The sequence below is a fragment of the Schistocerca piceifrons genome, chromosome X (genome assembly GCF_021461385.2).
Source record: "Schistocerca piceifrons isolate TAMUIC-IGC-003096 chromosome X, iqSchPice1.1, whole genome shotgun sequence".
NCBI classification, from domain to species: domain Eukaryota; kingdom Metazoa; phylum Arthropoda; class Insecta; order Orthoptera; family Acrididae; genus Schistocerca; species Schistocerca piceifrons.
In genome coordinates this window covers 502,727,805-502,746,692 of record NC_060149.1, presented here as the reverse complement: position 1 = coordinate 502,746,692, position 18,888 = coordinate 502,727,805, and the positions used below count along the sequence as shown (strand labels likewise).

Sequence of the window (18,888 nt, the reverse complement as noted above, 5' to 3'; positions counted from 1 at the left end):
TATGCATTACCACTGCACAGCATGTCTTAGATTATCTTATCTTATTTCACAATCCGTTTCATTATAAATATGGTAGGAATCAAGAAAGAAATAATGTGAATATTATTATTAATTGTGTTTTTAGAGTTAGTACGAGAGTGCTCGAAATGAGTCGTGGGTTTAGATGGGATTCCTTGGGATGAAAAAAGCCATCTGCTTGAAAAATAACATTGAGGAAATATGGAGAACCATAATTTTTGACAGGATGCTTCACGATTCCACTGTCTTCAAAGTCCATATCGTGCTTGGACGTAAGGTCAAATTAAGGAAGATTCGGATTTGGAAATCACACAATTATTTTTCCTTAGTTCCATTTACGAGTGGAAGAGGAAATGTCCAGTAATGGTACAAAATATTCTCCCTAATGGTATGTAAAGTTTCTTGTGGAGTTTGTAGATCAAGGACATGCATTTCATATAGCAAGATACATTCTGCTTTCTGTAGTTACATGTAATTTATTTCAGAGATCATATAATCTTGTGTAGATGACCATTTGGAGTGTCTGCATTAAAACTCATAATTCATTTCATATACCACATTTATTGTGTATGAATTAGATGGATAATGTTACATTTCTTGTATAATGATTAAAACATTGAATATCATATCCACCATTTTGTCAGAGACATGATTAAATGTAAACAGATTAACACAAAAAATTTCAATTATTTGCCTTAATCCTCTAAGTCATTTTACTATTTTTACATACTAATACTAACGGCAAAGAATTGTAAGCGCTGGTCACTTTGTGTAAGCACGCTTACTGTTGAGGAAAAAACTTAGTTTTTCTCTATTGAATGTACGTCTTTCCTAACTATTCTATAGCAACATTGAGGTTAATGATGTCAGTCTAAGGTTTTTCTGACGTATCAGAAAGCAATCTTATTACAATTGTAACTTTCCACATTACAGAAAATTTAAAATCAGAATACACTGAATATGTTGTAAAGTGAGGGTTTCTAAGTGTTCCTATTTTCCTATAATATCTATTTACTTATTGCACACACAGTTACATAAAATGATCGTGATGAGGAGAAGTGTTACTAAGATTATAATTACTGAATTACACACTATTTCAGATGCATGAATGTGACATTTAGCATTACTTGAATTTAATTTTTGGTAACTGCAAGATAAACATCGAAAATTCTGGATTGATTATGGTTAAAATAACATGAATATGAATTATTAGTTGACGGAATGTAATTATTTGGCATCTGAAGTGTATGATGTAATCCGTTTAGTTACAGATTAAAAGCAACATTTTGAGCATTAAAATTCACACTTAGATTCAACATTTATCTTCTCTTTATATATAAAGTGCAGTCAAATACAAGCGAAACGGATGGAAAACGTAAGTATAGTGAACTATTTCTTATTCCAAAAGGTATCGCCATAACTGTTAATATATCGAGCCCACTGCGAGACAAAACGCCCAGTACCTTCATGGAAATATAATTGCCGTTGCCTAAGTGCAGCTCTTCACCTGATGTAAGTCGACGGACACGAATTTCCTCCTTCAGGGCACCAAAAACGTGGAGATGGCATGGGCAGAAATCTGGATTGTATAGAGGATTTGTGGCGGCTTCTCAGCGTAAACTCTGCAGGGTACTAGCAATAACCTTGGCAATATATGGGCGGCCACTGTTTTGGCAAGTTGTTTCCACTACTCTAAAGAAGTTTCGCTGCGAGGCCATCACACATCCATCACACATGTGTTTTTACAAATTTTTGGAGTCAGTAAAATAAACATTTGTGGTCGTCGAATTGCTTCGAACGAAAATGCGCATGCCTGTGTACAATCTTGGTTCCATAGGCAATCGGAAACATTTTTCTATGAATGAATTTACCATCTTACGTCACAGTGGGAATAATGGATTAACAGTTATGGTGATTACTTTTTAAATAATAAAATCTGTACTTACTGTTCTTCCATCTGTCTCGTTTTCAGTTGACTACATCTACATCTTGCCATAACTACCACACATAGTATTTAGCAGTATTAAGTAGCGGCAGGTTCTTCATGTTCCCACCCTACTGTGATATTATATTTCTCGATTTGCTGTTTTAACCAAGCTGTTAATGGTGCATAATACTCCAGAAGTGGCTGAACATCATAGTGTTTTGATCCAGTAAGTATTTTCAAAGCCTCTGGCCATGGGCGACTTCTGCCGAGTTTCAGCATGCGCCTGTTGGAGTGTGCAAAAATTTTTGTCACTAAAAGAATCAACAATATTTTCAAATGAAATTAAGTACTTCTGTATGACAATTCTTTATGATGCAATCAGCTGTGACACAAACTTGCTTCTAGCTTTTGTTTTAAAGACATGTTATTAAAGGTGAATTTACAAACAAAAACTGATTGAACTAACGAAATTATAGTGAAATGAGACTGAACAGGTACCCTAAAATGAGTTTATTCAAGATATGTAAATATTCTGTAATTTTTATCACTTGAATAATGAAATTACGAAAAGAATGATTTCACAGTTTACAGCATCAGGAAGAACTTCGTCTTACCATAATGCTGCTCCACTGCGCTTTGATCCATATATGTCACACTGATGAAGAGGGAATGGTAATGGTTTGTCAGTAACCGCCCCATATATAGCGTGCTGACACATCCCTTTAAACAGCTGCACTTGCAATATACCACTTAGAAAGTATCTGGAAACATGACAACGTGTCATTCATTAAAGTTTTATACGAATTAACATATGAGTCTAGAATTTCCATTCCACTCACATCCATTCACATGTTTTACGAGGGTAATCAGCAAAATCAAGATTCATTACACAGAAATTATTTATGAAGTGCTATATTGTCGAATCAACTTGATGTACTTAATTTGAGTTAGATTAATACATTTCCAGTATGTGTTGGCACGTGCAGGAATGTTGCGATTATCCCTCAGCACGTTTATCACCATAACGACTCTGACTGTCGTCTGCAGTTTTGGGAACACGTGGAAGTCGCTAGAATGGAGAAGTCGACTGTTCTCTTGTAAATAACTTATTTGCGGAAATATTCTCCACCATTTGTTTTAAACAACTCAGTGAAGTTTTTGAGGTGTCTTACTGTTGAGAGCAGTATCGATAGTTTGTTCTCCGGTAAACAATAGACTAACTGTGACTCTTTTGTGTTGCAAAAAATGTTTGTGCGCAGTTTGGCATGGATTTTAGGTTACCCTCAGCTGCAGCTGGACATTACACGGAATCAAGGGTGACGAGTGAAAATGTGTACTGGAGCGAGATTCGAACCAGGGATCTACTGCTTACTGTCCAATTTCGATAATCACTGCGCCATCGGCACACAGCGTTATCGCCACTGTGTGGACCATCTCGGCACGCCACGCCACTTATCCGCAATCCCTGTTCATTAACTCCATGTTCGCTACTCAGAGATTCCCACAGGAGATTGGACGTATTTGTGCATCCGCACTGAAGAAGGTAGATCCATTGCCCAGCTAGGTGTATCAATTAAATGAATGCGTAGTGTCTGTTCTTTCGGACATGTCTGAAAGAACAGACACCACTCATTCATATAAGTACTGTTCTGACATCCGACTAAGAGATTCCACAAATATCTGCCTACTGTAGCAAATGTATGTAAACACGTAACTCAGGGACAGTGTGCGTTTTTATTTTTATAAATGTCACAAATCTTGACCTTTAAAACTAATACATGTAATGAAACGATTCCATACACACAATATAACATGTATAATTTCATCTGGACATTTTTTGACACAAACCCTTGCTACAGTGCACTTCATGTGTTCGGGAGTCATCGGTGTTTCCTTGTAGACCTCTCGTTCTAATTTTCTCCACAGGTAAAAGACCAGAGGTTTGAAGTCTCGTGAGCGTGCAGACTATTGTGGCTTCCCTAACGACCGATCACACGATCTTTGTATATTCTATTAAGTCTGAGAATGTGCAGCACATTCGTCACGTTGGTACTATAAGACGTGCTTCATGACCATTGGGATGTCTTTCAAAAACTGCGCCAGCTCTTTAGAGTTCCATAAATAGAACAGGGATCAACGATGTCATTCTTGAAAAGCCCACACCACAAGATGATAAGCCAAGATCGTTGACTATACACTTCTATCAGCTAGCGTGGATTGTTTACTTAACCAGTAGCGCATTCTGCAAAGATTGTTTGCAAACGATGCTTCATCCGTAAACGGACTCTTGCACAGAAACTGCTCATAACTTAACAGTTTTCACAAACCTCCTTCGGAGAATTCTAACCTATTTTGCACGTCATTGGCATGAAGCTGTTGGTAGGGCGGAAAGTGATAAGGATGGAATGTCGTATTCGTAGAACACTCCTTTGCCTGACCTTCACTTAAACATTCAAGATGCCTTGTAGTGATATGTCGATTGTGCTTTCCCGCTGCTAAAATATTACATGTATTTCCGTCATCAGTTTTCATTCGTTTTCGTTGGCGGATTTTTATTATTCGCACTTCCAGTCTCTTGATTTTTTTTACTGTGTTTGCAAATTCAGATCAGGGGCAGCTTGTAACGATTAGGATACATTTTAGCATACACCGAAACGCTGCTTTAATAGTTAAGCGATATTCGCCATAAACGAAAACTATATCCACTTTTTGTACTGTAAGTGAAGATCCTTAGTAACTTCACGAGTAAATTGTTCAGTCGTTACAACTGCAGAGCCCTGGTTTCGAGTGAATTAGTAAATACACGAACTCTATCTGAATTAAGTCACTGCTTATCGTTGAAATTCTCTTCCAAGGCTCTTAACAATGAAAAAAGAAATAAACTGCATAGTGGCAGTTACGAAAAAAATGTCGATGTGATATGTCGGTGGTTATAATCGTTAAGAATTGCTTTCGTACATCGATATGTTCATTCCTTCTGGATATTTTTGGGTTGGCCTGTGATAGTTACCTCTGTTTTTATTACAGAGATGACGATATCAACTTGGCTGTTTCTAACGGAACTAAAGAATTTTCTGCAAATTGGAATGCAGATTTCAAGCAGACGAATTTAACCGAGTTTCACTCTCCGAAAGCAGAATAAGTAGTTTCTGAGATATTAGAATGTTTATAATTTATGATATGGACCCTATGTGTTTTTAACACGAAGAAAATAACTCTCTTACTCAGAATATGTTATTACCATACAGAACTTTCGAGGTCCCATAACGGGGTGATCGAGCTTGACGCAGCTAAGAGTCTAATTACAAATTCGAAGTAATTGTAAAAAATTCAGTTTAAAACTGATACAAATAGTAATTGGCTACGTGTGGTTGCACTGGAAGGCAAAGGACGTACACTGTAAGGATAATTCAACAGCTAACTACGATAACCGTTCTTCTCCTGTTCCTTCCAGATCATTGAGAAAACGTGAATATCTAATTGAATAGATTGTAAAACAAGGAACTAAGGTGTACAGATGGTTAAATTATAACTTTTCATGAAGAAGCCCATTTATACTAATTTCATTTCGAAGTGAGCTGTTACATTATAATATTACATCAATCGTTATAAAATAAATCCTCGTCGGTGATCGGGGCTTGTGCATGGACTTCATCTTTTACGTTACCACAGAGGAGAGGCGTTAAACAAGGTAAAACGCGCAGAGTAACAGATACCGTTTTCATGTCCTTTTCAGGGACCAGGAAGATCTGGATGAGCACTTACCTCCTCACAACCGACAAGTGAATCGGGGACACATCGTGCTTGTACCACATACATCTGTCTATTTCGAGTGGTTACCTTTCTAGACGAGTCGTTACTCTTTCAGTAACAGATAATGCACGTCTGTTAGCCGTTTAGTTTCTTTAGTGAAGTAAAGATCAGTTACACACTTTGAAACAACCAACTCCAAGCGTTCGCACTTTACTGTCTCTGACGTTCAACCTGCCTCAGATAGTGGGTATTCTCAGCGGCCCAATAATGTGTCTTTTTTACATTCAGCATGCCACGGTATGTATAGGTTGCTTCATCGGAAAAGAAATTTCGTTGAAGAAAGCACCTGTCCGGACGTCGCATCGTAACTGACCCAGAGAATTCCATGTGACTTCCGCAAACTTACTATTTCAACTGTCCCAGTTGAAAAATCAGATTTGTCACTGGTACCTAAGTAATTAATACAGCTATGAGAGTAGATTAAACATCGTTTAGAAAGGACTATCTTCTAATTTACTTAGTTGAAAAAAGAATTACAGCGTCTTGAGCTGTTCTAGAAATATTGGAGTTGAAAGGCTCAGCTGACTAGCCCTACATATAAATTAATTAGTAGATAGCGTCTCTATCCCTTCGAGGCTGTTCACACGCGGCACAGCTGTGTACAGAGATATGGGCTTCTTAGAAACTTTTGGTGAAATGGAGAGGGACTCTTGGGTTGGAGCTGCTGTGGCAGCTGAATCTAAATGTTGTCTGACTGTGTCATGTAATGAACCCAAATGACCATTATTAACTCAATGATACCGGTGTGTATCGTTAATTTCATTTCTAAGATGATTACTTCATACTAAAAAAGCATTGGTATGAAAATGTTACATTTTGTGTATTACCGCTTAATTTGATATGAATAGAAATATAACTGTGTATTTTATAAAGTTACTTACAACATTTCCAATAAATTATATTAATCTCTACGTAAAGAATACACATAAGTTAATTTAAATAATATCTCCACGAGCTATGTAAATAATTATATTCTTCGCCTACAAATCTATTGGCTCTTCTTTCTCGCTTGATGGGGAGAGCAGTTGGAAGAGCTATAGTGTCAAGTAGTTTGTAAAGAGAAGACAGTTCATGTTTGATTGGAATTTGATGCTCATAGGAATAAATTGTAGTTATTTTATCGAACAGTTGTTTGAAACATTTGAGAATACAGAAGCTAAAAGTTTGAACATTTATCATTTCGTAACTAGTGATTCATAGAATTCTTACGATCTTGGAAAGTTTTGAATTTCACAGTACAGGAAAATCCGGAGACAATCATCATACTCAGACTACCATTAAGCCAACAAATAAAACCAGGTAAGTACCAGATTGTTTATTGGAAGAATCCTAAGGTAGAATAGTTCGTGCACGATAATCGTCTTTTCTAAGACCAAAGTTCAGCCAATTCTTGAGTGCTATTTGTCAGTGTTGGGTCCTTGCCGAGTTTCATTAATGGTAGACACAGAAAAAATTCTTAGAGAAGTTGATCTCTCGTTATGGGTTTCTTCAAAAAAATTGAGAGTGGCACTGAAATGCTCAACAAACAGTATATGGATATGTTACAAGAAAGACAATTTTTAGAGCCCACTTTACAAAATGATACAAGGAACATACGTCGTCACCCAGTACACATACCGCGTAATGACCGAGGTACTAAAACTAGAGGCTACGGTCTGTCTTTCTTCACACTTACCATCCGCGAATCGAAAGGATTGGGAAAAATAAAAATAATACGGTTACACAGTGTACCGCCCACCACACACGACTTGCGCGGCACAAATGTAAAGCCAAATTAACCTGTGACTTCACTGGAAGCGCTACTGGAATTTGCAATATTGAAGTGCCAAACTTCCTCCCCGGTGTTCCTCGGTTTTCCGGATGAGGTGAAGCGGAAGTTTTGCAGAATAGCAACGTGCTTGAGATGGAAGTCAAGTCCTTCAGGTGGCTGCGAGGCATACCGTCCGCTCAGCATCGGAGGCGCAGCTTGGGGTATATCAAATCTATAATCATTGCTCTTGGTAGCTAGACAAAGGGCAATTATTTGTAGTCTTCTGGCCGAACAAGTTTGGAACTTTAATCTTTTATTTGCCCTACGTGAATTCGATGCAGTGTTCACTCTACGGACAATTCTCGCTGTCACAGTGTATTTGTTAGACAGCGCATACTTCGTGGCACATCCACTCCACGGAAGAAGCCAGGAACTCAGCACAGCACATGAACATGATACACTAACTGGTGAAGCATACAGCGATGTATCGTCGAATGTGAACGACGTTTCCACGCAGATACTAACGATGAGCAACTGTCAATATCTACAAACCTTACGCTGGACAAACAGTAGGCGCCTGAGTAGCGACCTCGCGTGTACAATACTATGTAGTATCCTCGCAATCTAGGTACGCGAAAAAAAAATAATCATCTGAATAGGTATATGCCTTATAAGCTTTTGATAATAACTGACGTGTAGCCTGTGTCTTTTCCTGTTTTCAGTGACACGCGACTTGATGCCGTAAGATAATATTCACTGTCAGCTGTGGGTATACACTAGCAGTCCATAAATACTCGGGACTAGTTTCGTTGTCTAGAACAAAACCGAGTTTCGCGATCGTGAAGACATTGGACCTGTAAAATAATACATGCCAGGTAATGCAATAAGGGACGCTAAAGAGTCACATTGGTATACTAGTAACATTCAGTAACTGCTGCGAGCAGCACATTATTACTCTGACGCCTTAAAAGAAAATGTTGGAATAATATTAAATTAAAAAAGTGAAATTCAGGACAACTGCATGTTATTGAGCATTGGTGATACTAGTATATATCGAAGAAATATACTAACCTGATGTAAGGTACGTTATTTGCAATGTGATACTTCGCACCAGGGTCAAAATCAGCCTCTGATCTTGGGACAGGCGGAGTAATGCCTAGGTATTTCTTCCTGAGGTGCCACCAGTCGTGGTTATAAGTTTCGGGAGAAATGACACCTCGGAAAACATCCCAGCGCCATTTATCCACAACCAAGGCGAAGGGCAGTTGTGGAATTCTGGAGAGAGCTTGCTGCAGCAGCACGCTGAAACTCATTTCTGCAAGTGTGAAATAAAATTCACTTTAACAGCGTGAATAAATGTCGGTTTCTGGAAAACATGACACTGAATAACTCCATAAACGCAATAAGCTGTCGGGGTCAATGAACGTGTTAGCCAAGTACTCGGGCAGTCTCTTGCGCATATTTTAAAATTTTGGATCGTTTCGCCACGTCAGAAATCAACGATAACAATTTTGAACATGTTCAGATGCCCATGGTGACTTTCAGTGAGTCATTACTGCAATGCTCGAACTCTGATGCCAAAATACAGTAACTGTGACATGCATTTTGCCGCTCTTTTGAAATAATTCTATAATGGTGAACAGATTTACATGTGAGTTAAGTCTGTTTCTTGGAAAGTGGATGAAAATGCTGTATGAATACTGGTCAAAAAATTCCCTAAAGGAACATTTGTACCGTAGGTTATATTTAATATTCCTCTAAGGAATACAGCGCTTTCCGGTTAGAGCTCAGAAAGTTAGGTCACTACGTTAGATTCAAGACGAATAAAAACAAGTTACATCGCAGATAACTTTTGGTTCATTAATGAAACAGTAGTCAACTCTTTTACTAATAATCAAATTCTTTATTCGCGCTCACAGTTCCGTCACAGGAGAGAGCGTTATAAATATGGTACTGGCACAAGTTTACGAATATATATTATAATTCTTGGTGCTGGCGACGTGAATGTTCCAACAGACGCTTCGTATGATCCAGGGAAAGAATTCCAAAATTAAAGCGGAATGGGGGAACGGCGAACTAAACTGTTGTGTTACGAGGTACAAGTCCCATTGAGGTTATTACTTACATCTGTTGCTGCTAACCGTTCCATTGGTTTTAATACTAGCTTCGCAGGAACAGTTAGTGGAAATACATTTATTAAAGAAGAGTTACTTATAATACAGCGTTATTTTTAGTACCAAAATCACAGTACATAAAAATGATCTGTTATCTTTCCACACTATGTGAACATTCAGTGTTGTTAAGTTTATACTGCGCACACTTGTATTTGTTCGTGAGCTTCATAACACCATAAGAACATTTTTATAACTATACGAGAACACCTTTCTGCATACAGCTCAATCTTAAATACATGAAACAGGTATTTGGTACCTTTTAAGCGTCAGATTTTTGGTGTTGTTGTCTTCTGGTCTTCTCTGGCTTTAAGCAGCTCTCCACACAAGTTTGAAACTTCCCTGTGTTGCATTCCGCAAATGTCCAGGTCTCTCTACCTCTTTTTAACTACTGCCATTTCCACCCATTTCAACATGCCTGCTGTAGTAGAGCCTACTTCTCACTCTACAGTTTTTGCCCTCTACACTTCCCTCCATTACAAACTTTAATTATTTCTTGACGCCTCAGGATAATTTCAACCATCCTATTCCTTCTTTTAGTCAAGTTATTCCACAAAAATCTGTCGTCCCCAATTTGGTTCAGGGCCTCTTCACTGGATATTCTATCTATCTATCTAATATTCAGCAATCTTCCGTAGCACCACATTTCAAAAGCTTACATTGTTTTGTTGTCTCTTATAAAATCACTACACTTCGTTTCTTTTATGCTATTTCTGTTGATATTCGTCTTACAAACTCCTTTCAAGACATTATACACCCTGTTCGACAGATCCTCCAAGTCGTTTTCGCTCTCTGACAGAGTAACAATGCTCTTACCTTTAACTTGAAGGAAGTCATCTTTTCAGCAAAGATCACTTTGGAAAAACCTCTATTTACGATGACCGGTTTCGGTGAAAATAGTTACCATCATCTGATCTTTGAATAGTGTACATAAAGTGTAAAGGTTAATATAAATGCCCTATTACAGCTATAATGTACTCCATATCCTACTTAGTCGGATAGTTGTCCTCCCTTTCCAAATATGTCCTCAGGTTTCTTTACTGCTTGTTCAGAGCGCTTACTGAATAACGTGATGGATAGGCTACAGCCGTATCTCACGCCCTTCTTTCACTACTGCCTTTCTTTCATGTCCTTCGACGCTTATGATTGTAGTCTGGTCTATACAAGCTGTATATATATATTATTGATCCCTTTATTTTGACAATTATAACTAAGAGAACTCCAGAAAGGTATGTTCCTACCAACAGTGTCTAAAGCTTCTTTTTTTTTTTTTTTTTTTTTTTTTTTTTTTTAAAGTAACAGACTCCGTTTAAATGTGACTTCGGCGTTCTTCAATCTTTTCTCTAACAAGGAATACCTTCGCACGTTCATTCTTTAGTAAGGCTCCTTTGAAAGTGTTGTGTTAACAGTTATGACAGGAAAAATATTAACTGCTGATAACTTACCATGTGCATCAGGAGGGCGACAGAAAATGAGTGTCCGGGAGGTGCAAAAATCAACCTTCTATGGGATGTGTGTATTACACTTCACAAGATGTACTTCGTCGGCAGTCAAGAAATGCTCAAAACAAACCATTCACTTGCACCATGATCACATAATGAAAAATGGACTGCCACAGTGATCTCAAATGTTCGCACTATCAAGATCGAAGGCGAACTGCTTGAGGGTTACAAACTGTGCTGGACGTTCACCTAGATACCCACTCCTAAAGAACGCATATAGAATCATATTGGTGTAACGAGGCGATGAATACTGTTACAATGTGATGGCATGCTATCAAAGGCGAAACAGTCTACCGTGGAGCTTATCGTGAAACCGACTAACCGACTATCGAAGGCGTAGCTGCAGGTAGGGCGATAATATGTTTTACAGGCACAGAAAAAACAAACATCCAGAGGCTGAATTTGTCCAGTGGTTCCAGATGATGTGAATTGCAACACACATTTTTCAGGAGGGATAGGAGTATGATTTTCATACGCAGACGAGGAATCAAGTAAACGCAAGTTAATTTGACCAGCTATTGGCCAAAAGCAGTGGTCATACCATAGTTGTAGTTCTCTTACATCAATTTTAGCACTCTTGCTTGCTGTGACGTAAATATTCACTACTGCCCTTGCAAGATTACGCAAACGTAGGGGCAGAGCACTTTCAACCTCTCACAGCATAATAAATAACTTGCCAGCCAATTTACCATGCATATTAACAATCGGCGTAATTGTATACGAATGCGTTAAGGTATTGATGTTAATTGATCTTGATGCAACTCTCTTGGTACCTCTAATTTCCAAAGTTCATTTCATATGCATTTCCTCTTAAAACTCCGATATATCAGAGTCGAAAACAAATTCCTTGCTGAACGATGGGATAAGTTTCTTTATCTCATTTACAAATTTTCTGGCCGACTCTGCAGTTTGGTGTGCATCGTCAAGTTCACGTTTTGTTTGAAATTTCGTTATCTTACGTGTTCCAATTCTGTAGCACTGTTTGAAGTTGTGCAACTATCCACTGTTTCCCTTGAAATCGCTGTAATCTAAGTCCTGCGCCATTTTGTGGTGCATAACATAGTAGGTGACTATCATGCACATCCTGTAAACTTGAAACGTGCAAACACCAGTTTTTGTAACAAGTGCACCTTGTCTTCCCCTGAATATCTGCAGTTCTCTTATGCACTACACGGTCATATTGCAGCGGACTAATTCTAAATCTGTTAATAACTGTTTCTATACTACACTGCGGATGATCTTCCATGTATGTAATTATGTTTAGTACCCGCTCCTTAGACAGTTATTGTCCTTTACTGCAGTTCACTGGAGACGAGATTTGTGGCTCCCTGTCCGACAAGGGTGATGAACGATATGGCTTGACACCTGTTTCAATATCACTTTCACTTGTTAAGAACGTATCGTCATCATTGTACTACTCATATACATTGTCCGCACAGTCGAGCGTATACGACAGCACACACTCCACTGACTCATCTTGCAGAAACGCTGGTATATCTGCCACTTCTTCTTCACTCTGCGAAATTCCTTATGCTCCTTTCTGACGAAACGTCAACTTCGGCAACTGTTGTTGTAGATATAATGCTACGTTTGCTTTCGTTGTCATTGCTCTGCTTTGTATCAACACCACTAGCACTGTACGAATGATAAGAGTTACTTGTCGACTAAACAGTTCAGCTACGCTCTGCAGCCTCATTTTGGGCTCACCATTGGATACCTCCAGTCCCGCCTCCCGTTGCCATGAGCAGTCAGTACTGTGGTTGCGCGGTAGACAATATATGGAGCGTCAAATGCCGTGAACATCACTGACCTTCTGCCACCTCGCACTCAAGGGGTTTCTTGCAGGATAAATCGTAGGTTTACCTGGCGTGTCCCTAAGTCAGCTTCTACCATGAGTGCCATTCGTCTTTTGATAATTAGTGTAATGTACTGCAATTGTGACTTATTACACTATGGCTCGGTAATACGTTTTTCGGTGCCCGAGTTCTTTGGTCCCAGAATTATAGTCGTCTTGAAGTCTGAGATATTTGGTTCCTGTGTTTCAAGTTATGCACTGCATACCAAGTGGAACCGTTCTGTCATGGTTGTTTCGCACAAGGATCTTAATAATTCTGTGGAAGTTTCGTCTATTCCAGATGCTCTTACAGAGTTCCTTCAAACGTTTCTAGATGAATCGCGTTCCCCATCTGACATCATCCACTTCCTCTCCTCATTCCATAATACTGTTCTTACATACATAATACTAATTCTTGCCTTTATACAGTCCATCTTTCAGCTATTCCTTCATTCCTTAGCATTGGGTTGCTATCTGAGCTCTTTATGTACATGGCATTTCTTCTCTCTTCTTAAAAGATTTCTTTGATTTTCCTATACGCATTTATATAATGCGACGAAATTAATAGCAGTAAATTCGTTGGTAAATTGCTTTAATAGTGTGAAGTAAAACGTTTAATAGTTTTCTGGGAGATAACTCTTCCTTTCTTGTGCATTGTACGTATACGGGAAATTTCACGGTGAAATACAACCTACCTGTGGAATAAATGTTTTAAGGTATCTCAATGTATTTTTTCTTGTCTAGTTCCTAACAGATCTAGATCAACTGATTGGATGTATGCACCATTACACCTTTAGCCCCGGTTACTTTATTACTTAAAAATTATATTCTATGTATTTTCTGTTAACTGAATTTTGAATTTCATACTTGATGCAAATGCAACCTATGCTGTTTTTTATTTTTACTGTTATTTTATTTCATTTTATTTTATTTTTGGTGTGGGGAAGGCGGATGTCGTCTTCAGTCAGCTGCATGAAGTAGAACCAACTTCTTTCGTCTCTTGTTTTCTTGATGGATCCGAGGCAATTTTGGTAGACAGTGTTTGCGTGTCGTGATTAAACAATTCAGTCGTTTTACGAGACACAGAAAATGCACAGCCCCAGGAATGTCTGCTAGCGATGGCGAGAGAATACGGAGCCTGCTGGCTTCGTTGCTCCTGCTCGTAAAGTGAGTGTTTTCCCTTCCTCGGTTCATATTCTTCTACCTTGTTTGTGTGGCGAAGGACAGTTTTGGTAGTCATCCTCGTGGGTTAATGACGTCGCTGATTGAGGCTCCATGGAAGTATCTGTGTATGTATACCGTGTTTAACCACGCTACCATTTATACGCACTCTTGGCCACCTTTTTAGTACTATTTAATATTTAATGTATGTTCTGCACTAAGATTGTAATAATCTGGTTTACAGTGAGTCGAGTTTGAACTCTTGCACTGTACTATCAGTCCAGTCAACGAAGCAAAATTACGGGAAAAATTCGTGTAGTGGCAAATTTTTGAATACTGTTGGGATGGACTATCATGAACAGTAAACTAAAAATCCCCTCCTGTGGGAGGGTGTCGGGTGCCGTTTAAAGTTCAGCTTTTTAACTTTTTCCTTGAAGAGCTTGCGAACCACGGCTTCTAGAGAAAATGTTTCCTGGTACAAAATTGAACTACATTAAATTTCCTGTAAGGAAGACCCTATTCGTTTTATCTCTAGGAGTCATAGTTTCCGCATTGTAGGGGATGGAATAATCGCAGATTATAACAAATAGTATCTTAATGGTATAAAATTAACGTTTATCGGTAAATGAAGTGGGTTAAGAACAAATACTAAATGTATGTCCCACGTCTAAGTGCGTTGGAATTGAATTGAGAGATGAATGTGTTCTGGGAGTCTAGCAAGGTGGAAGACAGAAGTGCGAGGGAACGTGGGTCGCCAGAATCCAGTCATGCAGTTCTCTCCCTCATAGGTCCGCAAACCGAAAAGGGGGCAGGTGATTTCCCACTCTGTCTACCCCACCACGTAACAAGAAGAAACTACAGTACATCGTGTTTTACAAAGTTACACCGACCCTCCGCAGCGCACCTTAATCACTGACGACACAGGGTGCAGAAGTGTCAACGGGGTGTCTTTATTTTCCACAATCTGAGATAACACTACAAGGAGTACAGATATGAGTTACTAATACTACCAACGCAAAAAACGCCTCCGTAATGAATCTACGTAAATCTCTGATACTGTTCTGACTGACAGATTTTTAGTCATCCTGTACGACAGCTGAAGCGCTCTTCCGGGAATGGCTACCTTTACCACAACGTGCGCTGCACGCTTTCAGGTTACAGACTGTACATCTTTAGCATTTCCTGTGCAATTCTCTCAAGTGAGCAGACAAAATTACTTCAATGAGTTCGTGCTTATACGGAGGAGTTATTTTCACTTTATTAAATAAATACTTATTTGCAGTTGTTAAGTGAGAAATCATGTAAAAACGATTTACAGCTGGAGTTGCCAGCTGTCTACGACGCTGAACTGCCTGTCCCAAGTGTTACATGCTGTCAATGTGTGTTTGACAATGGTGATTTCATTGTCTCCACTATCACTGGCTGCATTACTTTCCACAGTACGAGGGGTATCAAATGCATTACCCCATTCTCATCTCCTCCAGCATCTCAAGAGGCACAGAGGCTTAAGCTGTCACCCTATGCGGCGGACGTAGGTCACATAGGAGTTATGAAACTTCAGATATTTCAACATAAGTCAAGCAATGCATTAGAGCAGATTACTGCTCTAGACTTGAAGAGGATTAGTCCCGTTCCATCACACATATTCACACCCACTTCGGAAGATATACTGTGGGTGTGTGGTAACGGGTTCCACTGAAGAAAATTCGTATGACACGAATGGCTGAGAAACCCTGACGGACAAGTTCAGCAGCCTAACTAGAAAGGTTTTCCCTATCCCCCACGCCCGCAGGAACATTTCTTTCGCAAAGTATGAGAGCTGGGTGTGTAAGTTTATCTGCTAATTGTAGATGCCTGTAATCGTTTGTATATCTCTTCACGAGGTACTGTGGGGAGGTTTGGAATTGAGTCCACGACACTGACTCAAAACCTGGTGACCAGGGGCTTGACACCAGCACCTCTCCTATCGCTTCTGCCGTAAACGCAAAGGGAAAATTGTCAACAGCACACAGGATACCCACACAGTCGCCCATCGAAGTGCTGAACATGCCTGATGGCGCTTAACTTCGATGATCTAACGGCAACCGGTGTGTACAACTCGTTAAAACGCACTGCAGCCCACTCTAGAAGTATCAACAATTCCTGAATGAAAGAGATTTATACAGAGTATCAGTAACAAAATAATTGCGAGAGAACAGCAGTAATTTTCTGGTCATTCACTATTTAACCCCCAAGCGACTACGACCGAGTTACACAGATTTACAATATGCTGTCAACAAGAGACAACAGCATGGTTCTGCATTTACCAATCCACTCGCTTTCTCACCGACACTGAAATGATTGCTGACAACATCACATTTACAAATTATACACTTCTCAAGCTCTATTTATAGGTAAAAATTTTACATAAGGGCTCACTTAACAACCACAAGTAAGTGTTCATTTAATAAACTGAAAACAGCTCCTCTATATAAACACGTCTCAGTGATGTCATTCTGCCTTCTCACATACGAAAACTGCAGAGGGAATGTTGGGGAGGTATAGTCTGTGAAAAACGATCACCGCTCGTGGTGTGGGAAGTTGCCTTTCCAAGAAGAATTCTACATCTGCTGTACAAAATAACAAGAATCAGTTTTTCTTCCAGCAGTGTAGTACAGAGTGCAGAAATTTACGCAGAGCCTGTCCATATACATTTCTTGCGTTAGTGTTATTGTTAAGTTATATCTGTATTCGTTGGAGTATTAATGCACTTTGTGGAAAGCAAATACGCCCTGGAATTTTTTTTTTCGCAGAATATTGTCAGTGATTAATAATGAGTTCTGCAGAGGGCCGGTCTAACTTGTAAAACACTCTGTAGTTGCTTCTTATGTCGTAGTGGGGTAGATATAGTGGGGAATTACCTTCTCGCTCCTCAGTTTGCAGAATCATGAACAAGGGAATCGCATGGCTACGATCCGGAGGCCTACCTTCCCTCAAACTTATACATCTCACCCCCCCCCCCCCCCGTTCCCTCCTCCGTCTCAAACTCCCAGAACCCAATTCATCCCTTAACCGGTTCAGCTGCTCTTAGACGTGGTACAGACATTTAATATTTTTTCTTAATCCACTTCACTCAATAGTAAAAATTAGATTTTGTTCCACTAAAACACTAGTTTTAATAACATGCGACTTTTCCATCCCTCCACCCCGGAAAGTATTAGCCCTACAGAAAAAATGAAGAGGAATTTTTTCTAAATTTAACAAAGATTAATTTTGTACTGAGGACCATTTTCTTCAGAAAATGCAGTTTTCCAGTTATTCAAGAAAAACCTAAAAACGTGGCCTTTAGACGCCCACCATCCCCACCCCTCCCCAGCCCCAATCACCACTATATTTCTTGTATAGCAACACGCCATTACGCAGGTCTTTACTTGAGCCAGTCACAACTGTCTCTGCTTGGATACGACTAGTGCTAAATTTCATTCACATCAGAGTCTCAGTACAACAAGATAATTGATGGAATTTAAAGAATAATACCGTCCAATTTAAATAAAAGTTTGTGGTTGCTGCAGCCCCAAACTGTACTGCAGTTGTTCCCCTTAAAGTCTGCGACCAAAGTGTGTGGAGCTTTATACAGGAAAACATTTAGTGTAGCATAGGTGAGAGTATGTAAGACGCCGGAAATAGATTTTCTGCACTGGAATGCTAATAGTGTCGCTTTCCAGATGATTGAGAGGCCCGCAATAGCTCCCAAAACGTTACAGAGACTTCACTGGGACATTGCAATCCATTAAAGTGCTAGGCTGCTGATGTTGTCATCCAGTTCTAAAATTAGAGCATGAGTTCCTTTTAATTGACTTTTGTGATGTGCCCATACAGTCATGTCAAGAGTGTATTCTCAGTTATGACGATACTAACCTGAGGACAGCGCAACACCCAGTCCCCAAGCGCAAAAACTATCCAACCCATCCAGGAATCGAACCCAGGCAACTCTGCTTAGCACTCCACCATGCTGAACACGCAGATACTGAGGCAGACTAAAGTAAGGTTAATGCCTTAGGAATTCTTCTATATAAATGCTTCCTAAGTGGTCTCCTATGCTGATATGTCCTGCATCTCACAACATTCCGGAGATAGAAATCATGATAGCTCTGTAATGGGTGAACATGGGTGGAGAAGGGGCTGTGTGACTTTTATGTGGAGTACAGGAGCAGTCATGTTATTACAGCTATACTGCACTACCTGCTCGAGCCTGTAGAATTTGGTGGTGCAGGCATGTTGCAGCTGAAGGAGATCTGGAGCACTGCTTGTTGTTGGGCTGCTGCTAGCACTTTAGCTGGACAGCACCACATTCCAAACTACGTGGCACAGCATCCAGTATAGTGGTTCATTGTATTACCACACTCCAATGCAGCCAGGTGCCATAGGCAATAGGCAGTCAGGCAACAAGTGCAGTGAAGTGTACGTCAGCTGGAGGCTGGCGGCAGTGGTGACCCAACCAGGATGCTGCGTAGTGAGGCACGTGACCCATCTTATAGCAACAGAGCAGGCGATGTGTGTGTGGGGAGGATAGGGTTGGAGGAGTCATTGCAAGTTCTGCGTCTGACAAATGTTTGAACAAACAAATCGCAGCTCCATATCTCCACACTCCTATCATATCTTGCTACACACACAGAGCAGTATCAGTTATCTGACGACCAAGCACACTGCACTGGTGAGCTATAAAATTTTAA

The 18,888-nt window shown here is 39.6% G+C and overlaps 1 protein-coding gene across 1 annotated transcript in view; it reads right to left on the bottom strand.

The window, feature by feature from the left end:
* Positions 1-757: 757 nt before the first annotated feature.
* Positions 758-18,888, bottom strand: part of LOC124722980 (angiotensin-converting enzyme-like) — a 418,907-nt gene continuing 400,776 nt past the window's right edge. Inside the window, exons 9-11 of the mRNA XM_047248150.1 lie at positions 8,580-8,823; positions 2,560-2,706; positions 758-2,228 (exon numbers count right to left, since the gene is read on the bottom strand). Coding sequence (XP_047104106.1) covers positions 2,042-2,228; positions 2,560-2,706; positions 8,580-8,823 — 578 coding nt within the window. The 3' untranslated portion in view covers positions 758-2,041. The remainder of the gene's footprint in view (positions 2,229-2,559; positions 2,707-8,579; positions 8,824-18,888) is intronic.